This window comes from Citrus sinensis, chromosome 4, assembly GCF_022201045.2.
Source record: "Citrus sinensis cultivar Valencia sweet orange chromosome 4, DVS_A1.0, whole genome shotgun sequence".
In the NCBI taxonomy this organism is placed as follows: Eukaryota; Viridiplantae; Streptophyta; class Magnoliopsida; order Sapindales; family Rutaceae; genus Citrus; species Citrus sinensis.
In genome coordinates, this window is record NC_068559.1 from 21,245,107 (window position 1) to 21,251,900 (window position 6,794).

At 34.5% G+C, this 6,794-nt stretch overlaps 1 protein-coding gene across 10 annotated transcripts; it reads left to right on the plus strand.

The window, feature by feature from the left end:
- Positions 1-1,425: 1,425 nt before the first annotated feature.
- LOC102611599 (hypothetical protein) lies at positions 1,426-6,794 on the plus strand. 10 transcript variants are annotated; one of them, XM_052440103.1, is made up of 5 exons: positions 1,426-1,708; positions 2,427-3,488; positions 5,926-6,008; positions 6,104-6,195; positions 6,523-6,794. In XM_052440103.1, the coding sequence occupies exons 1-2, from the start codon at positions 1,680-1,682 to the stop codon at positions 3,433-3,435; spliced, it is 1,038 nt and encodes a 345-aa protein (XP_052296063.1). In that variant the 5' UTR covers positions 1,426-1,679; the 3' UTR covers positions 3,436-3,488; positions 5,926-6,008; positions 6,104-6,195; positions 6,523-6,794. The 10 variants fall into 10 exon arrangements, with proteins under 10 accessions (XP_052296063.1, XP_024956433.1, XP_052296062.1 ...); XM_025100665.2 differs by having other exon boundaries at positions 1,428-1,708; positions 2,427-4,321; XM_052440102.1 differs by having other exon boundaries at positions 1,428-1,708; positions 2,427-4,321; positions 6,111-6,195.

A 6,794-nucleotide genomic window follows, 5' to 3' on the forward strand; every position in this document is an offset into this window, starting at 1 on the left:
AACTCCGAGTTCATAAATAACTGCAATTATGAATATACTTTATTTTTTCGTCAGCTTCTTTGTCCTTGTTTCAATTTACCAATTAATTTTCATAATTTAAATATTAGTATGAATGCAAATGACCTTGTAATATCTCCCGCTCACAGAAGTTTTAAGAAACGTCATATTCTCGAGAGGAGAGCGACAAGAGAGGCAGGTGAAGCAAATTAAAGATGCCATGGAAGTTATTGAGAAAGTGCTAATGTTGGAGCTCAAAGGCAAGAAATTCTTTGGAGGAGATGCCGATGTCGGGTTAATCGACATCGTATTGGGTTGGTTGCCCATATGGCTGGACGCCATTGGAGAAGCTGCTGCTCGCACTCAAATTATATTTGACTCTCAGAAATATACTTGCTGGGACAAATGGACGAAGAATTTTTCAGAGTTGCCATTTGTCTGCCACCGAGGGATAAATTGGTAGTGCACTTTAAACAACTTCGCAAACTTATGCGAGCTTCAGCAGCAAGAGTTGCCAGTAAAATATAATATCAGAGCAGTTCGTTTCTCACATTTCATCAGACAATTAATTTCTTGCTGTTAATAAGTTAGTCGGGATACGTTCTTAGTTCTTATTTCAACCATCTAACTATGGCGTTATTGTTAATTATTTTTAAGTTTTATTTTCTCAAGATCACGTCTTGCCTGTAATGTTACACATGTTTAATTAAATGGACTGATTTAAAATCCTTAATTTTGGAGAGATTGTGGTCATTTTTTTTCTCTACAATTTCTTGCAATTTCTTGCAACTTGGAGCATAACAAGTAGTGTTAGACATCTCAGAATTATTGCTATTATTTTTAAATTTTATCTCTGTCATTCATTTAATAGATAGTGAAATAATTATGTAACTAATTTTTTTATTAAAAATTATCAAACCATGAGAAAGATCGAGTAAAAGAATTTTAATTATATTTCTTTTGGATTGGGGTGTGTAATCATGTTTAAAAGAAAGCGACGTATGTTTGTGAAGGGTGGTAATGGAGATAAATAATAAATTTATTTGGGTGCAAATTTTAATTAGAGACAAATTAGGACTGTTATAAATGTTAAAAGAAAATTGTATTTTTTTGTTTAGAAAAAAAAATGTCTTCTTGTGATGCATTCTAAAATCTATCACCTTTCAATTGTCCAGCTGATAAGCGGTTGGTTTTTTTTTTTTTTTTTTTGAATATTACATTAATACACTACAAATATTGTAAAATTTACAAGTAGAAGTATTGCAAAAAATTCCAATTGGGTCGTAGATTAAAAAAAATAAATAAATATGAAAACGTAGAAAAGTTAGATTAAAAAAATAATAATAAGAAAACGCGCAAACGGGTTGTAGTATTCTGCACCGGCTGGAGGAAAAACCTAATCCGGTAAATTATTCTTGTCTCGGCTCACGGTTGTATTCTGCACCGAGTGGAGAAAAAACCTAACTCCGTAAACAAACAGGTGGTCTCTTAAACCCTTTTTGGCTCCATCTAAAACCCTTCTCTTCAAAACGACCAACCGTTTTTTCTTTAATTTTCTTCGCCAATAATCCTCTAGCATTTGCAGAGTAAATATGGAGTGAAAATTACTAAAAGAAAAAAAAAAATTATCAGTACACGGTGGCTCCCTCACTCCTTCTCTGCTCTCCTTTATTGGAGTCTCCATGCATCGGAGCTCTCCCAAGTTTCTACGGTTAGTCATTGCTCTTCATCCCTCAACACTAACTTCGATAATTTTTTTTCCCAATTCATTTAAATAACTTTTTAATTTTAAATATTGGTCTCCCAAGTTCCTTTTTCTCAAATGGAGAATAAGATTGATGTTAATGGATTTGCTCTTTGTTGAAGCCAATTGAAGATTTTTATACATTCTGTGGCCTGTTAAAAAAGTGAAATAGAAAAGTTTCTTAGGATTGCCAATACTAAATCTTGAGTGTATATGCATTGGTAACAAATAAAAAAGAAGTGGGATGAACAGTTTTGTGACATGGGTTTTAATAGGTATTTGGGTTTGCCAAGTAATGCTTGATTGTTTAATTATTATTATTATTAGTTTGACTTGTTTTATATTGTTTGTTGTTGTCTGTTATGTGCTTTGTGTATTTGAGAGATGCCCTCCGTATAAAGGTGCATTGCCGGAGATTCTTGTGCCTCCTCTCAAGGGCAGACCTCATGTCATGCAATAGTCTGAATCTGTTTATGCATAAATCATCCACTGCAGTCTGTTCTTTGAAGCAATTATTTTGTGCTCCTGTGGCAGAACTTTGTATTGCTGCACATTTATTTATTGAACATTCTGTTGCTGCTGTGCTTCAGTTTGATGATTTTGTGGTTTCTATTTTGAATTAAAATTTGTAATCTAAATCATTTCTGTGGTCCTTCTTGACATTTGTTAATTCTTCTTATGACAGAGAAGAATTTGCTTCTTGCGTATCCCTTATCGTTCAACCTTCATATAACAAGTGCAGAAGTAGCTATAGAATTGGTGTTCTTGTTGCTGATTGTTCCAATTCGAGAACCTACTGCACTCATAATTTGTTAGAACCAGGTAGTGTAAAGCATTCCTCAAACATTCAAGTTTTCAGTGATTCCTCTAAAAGCTTTTCAAGCTATATTGGTAATTCTCCGAGCTTTTTATCTGGTGAAAGTCATTCTATTCTTCAGTCAAGTAGTCTTCAGCATTGGTTCAAAAATTGGCAAAAACTGAGAAAGCATAAGCTCACGGCTAGCACTTTTGCTGGGGCAATTGGTTTTTGGCCTCGCAGGAGAGTTCAGCTCTGGCTAGAGAAAATTGGGGCAATTGAGCCATTTTTGGGTAACCTAGCAACGTGTTGGAGCAATATCAAAGAAGAGGACGCTCTTGAAAGATACAAGCTGATAACCGGAAATACTGTTTACTTTACAGAATTTCAGGTCTACAGAGATAAAAGCCGAGATGATGATTGGCTAGCAGCTTCACCAGATGGGTTGGTTGATAGGTTTGTTTATGATTTGCCTTCGGGTGGAGTTCTAGAGATCAAGTGCCCCTTCTTTAACGGAGAATTGACGAGGGCTTCCCCTTGGAAGCGGATCCCTCTTTACTATATTCCACAAGCTCAGGGTTTGATGGAAATCTTAGACAGGGATTGGATGGATTTTTATGTTTGGACTCCTAATGGCAGCAGTCTCTTTAGGGTATACCGAGATCTAGAATACTGGGATGTTATGAAAATGGCGCTTTCTGATTTCTGGTGGAAACATGTCCAGCCAGCAAGGGAGATGTGCAGTAAATATGTAATTTCAGATCCTCTTAAACAACTAAAACCTCTAAAACCAACTCCTAGACATGAATTATGGAGTTATTTAGTTTATGACAGCAAACGCATCATTGACAACTCAAGTTTACTGGTGCGTGAAATTGGTGGGAAACTGCAAAATTAATTGTCTGGATGTCCAAGTTTTGTTTATGTCAACGTCTGTGGTTTAAGGTAAAGGTACTTCATAATCTTATCTGCATGTACCTGGAACAATGTTTATGAGAAATTGAAAAAATTTGTACATCAGGATATCTCACAGCCTTCACAGGCAGAGATAAGAGAGATTCACACAAAGTAGTTGTTGACCAAGGTGCAGGGCTGAAGTTGCTCAAAGATAAGATATTTTTCTGATTTTTGCACCTTGATGACAGTTGTCCTGTATCCTGGTCTTGTTTTTGCCCCCAAGCATTGCAATTTTTCAATTATTGTGAACTCTAGTTTCTGAAGGAAGGGTTTTACTAGAATTGAGGACATGTGATGATCTTGTACTCTCCGCTGTCATGCAAGAATCATTAATTTCTTGGGGTCTAGAATTTGGGAGATTCTGCTGTAGGCTGATTTGTGGATTAAGGTTTCTTGAAAGAAACCAACCCTACATGATCCTAGGAGAGCTCTTATACCTGATTTGGTAGGATTTATGAAGATCAGATTCCCCATATACCCGTAAACCATGGGAGGTTGAAAGTTCTGGTGATTGGTTACTTCGTGGAGGAAGAGCCATGTCCTGTCTATTGCTAATGACTGTTTTCAGCTCATGCTTTACCAAGAAATGATTGTATTCTGGTTGCATGGCTTGGTTTATTTCTTGCATTTCAGTCTAGGTGACATGACGGGACAAGATAAGGTAGAGAAAAAGTGGAAATGCAATGCGTACATATATAAAGTATGCAAATGTTTTTTTCCTTTAGATGCATGTTAGAAGGAAGCAGTAAATTCTTCTGGTAAGTGACAGAATAAGTTAGTGGAAATCAAAACTTCAGAAGTTGAGCATTCTAACGATTCTGGTTTTTGTAAGCCCTTCTTCTCCCACTTCATTTTTATTTTGAACATGTCTAAATCTGTAATATCTGCTACTGAGCAAGTAATGTATGTATTGCTGAATTTGAACCCACTACTGGCTTGATTGACCATGATTCTTACCTCTTTAAGGTTTTTATTTTCATACTTATTAGAAAAAAATGGTTTTTATTTCATCTGTTTTCTCTGGAGTTCTTTTATTTAACTTGAGAAATTAAGTGGGTCTTTGGCCATTGCTAAACAATCAGGTTATCTTTAGCAGTGTAGTTGTTATTACAATCCTTGTGCTGGAGATTTTTTCTTTTGGTCCTTTTATCTTAATTCCTTGTAATAAGAAACAAAACATAGAAACTTGTCTAACTATTTGACCTGGGTTGTTGACTGGTTGAGGTTAGAGTAATAAGGTCATTCAGGCCTGGTTCTTCTTGACACCTTATTCTCTTTTTGTGAATCCCATATGATTAATATTATGTATACAAATCTCATTTCTTATTCAAAGAAAAAAATAATGGGGGGAGAGAGAGAGAGAGAGAGAGAGAAGGTTGATAGCATCACATGTTTAGATTATGTTACAATGCCATTACCTTATGCATCTGCATGTCTGGGGCCATTCTAATGTGGATGGTTTGTTGTATTTTACTCATTGTGCCCTGTTAGAAGGAATTCATCGATAATAAGTTAGTGATTAGAGAATCTCATCTAACTATTTTGGCTTAGATCTTTGACTGGTTCAGGCTAGAGTAATAGGGGCATCCTCATTGTCATTGACAGCTTGTTCACTTTTTGTGAACCCCATACTATTTATATTATAAATACAAGTCTTTTTTTCTTATGTAAAGAAAAAAAATGTGGAGATAGAGAGAGAGTATCATTTGTTTAAATCATGTTACTATGTCATATATTATGTATCCGTATGTCTGGGGCAGTTCTAATGTTGATGGTATGTTGCATTTTGTGCATCATTATACTACATGAATTGAATTTATCTCATTGATGTTCCGTTGCTTATATGTGATCAAGTCTGTTGTTATCAAATTTACATATGATTTGAGCACCTTGGCTGTTAATTCCACATTTTCATTTCATTTGTTACAAAATGTTGTGGGCTGTTTCATAATCAAATTCAAAGCCTATGACTGAAACCAGCCCTTGATCATTTTAAATGCATTTGACAACACATTTTTTCAGCACTTAATAATTTCAGGTGTTTGATAAGACTTGATAATTAAAAAAATTTGCTTAAAAGACCAATTAGGATTTTTTTTCCTTATTTATTTTTTTCATTTTTTAGTCCTTCGTTTACTATAGTGATGCTAAATTTTCTTTTCTGTCATTGCTACTGTTTTATATTCATTTTCATTTTCAATGTACAAATTATTATATTTTCATTTCCAATGTAAGTTTAATTAATCGTCCCTTTCATATTTTAAATTATATGATCTCTCATGTTTTATACGTCAGATCATTAGAAAATTCAAGTTTCAATTTTTCATCTCATGAACTTAAGCAATTATCATTTCAGTACTAGTAATTCAACCGAAGTTTTCAGCTATTATTCCCAATATTGTTAGATATCTAAAGAGTTGTTCCATGGCAGTGCTATTGTCATGTTTGATGTTTCCATAAGCAGTGCTTTCAGTATTCTCATAGCAAGGAGAGAATGTATCATCCTATCAGTTGGTGAGCTTATCTCTTCTTATAATTGAAAGATTTCAGTCAATGTCCTAACATATTCAGTTTGAATTAACATTTTGTCATTTTGGAAAATTTTCAAGTTTCTAGATTGATTTAAACGCCAGAACAAATTTAAAGCCACGACTCTAGAAGGATCAGCTAATGTTTGCTTGCAGATCCACTTATATTAGAGGTCAGCATTCATGTCTCTGTTGTTGAATGCATAATTTAAGTTGGATAGTTCTCTCTTTCTTGGAAATGCCTTGTGCACTGTTATGTAACATGAATCATGAAGTTTTGGTTGTTTGGGAGCCACTCAATTTCTTGAAATCCTTTATTTTCAAAGTGAATGATTGCATAAAAAAGTACAATTAACAATCAAGTACTTGTATTTAGGACCTTCCAAGTTAGATTAACTTGCTATGAGATGCCAATTTATTTAGGCATTTGTTACTGGAATTAGGTCTTTTTGGAAGTGTTATACAAGTCATATTTTAATTTGTAGCATGCATATTTTCAGGATGACTCCCAGTTGAAGGATATTCAACTTCTGACTGCTGTTGCAGCAGGTAGTAGCTTATGGACTTCACTGTTCAACTCCTAATGCTGTTGTATATGGAGCATCGAAGAAAAAAGTATGACAGTTCATACCTATTGTAAAGTACAGGAATTTTGAATTTAAGAAACAAGTGCGATAGTTCATATCCGTTGTAAAGTATGGGAATTTTGAATTTGAAAGTAGGGCATCTTGTGGCGTTATGATTAATTATGGGATGCTGCATCTTTTTTTTC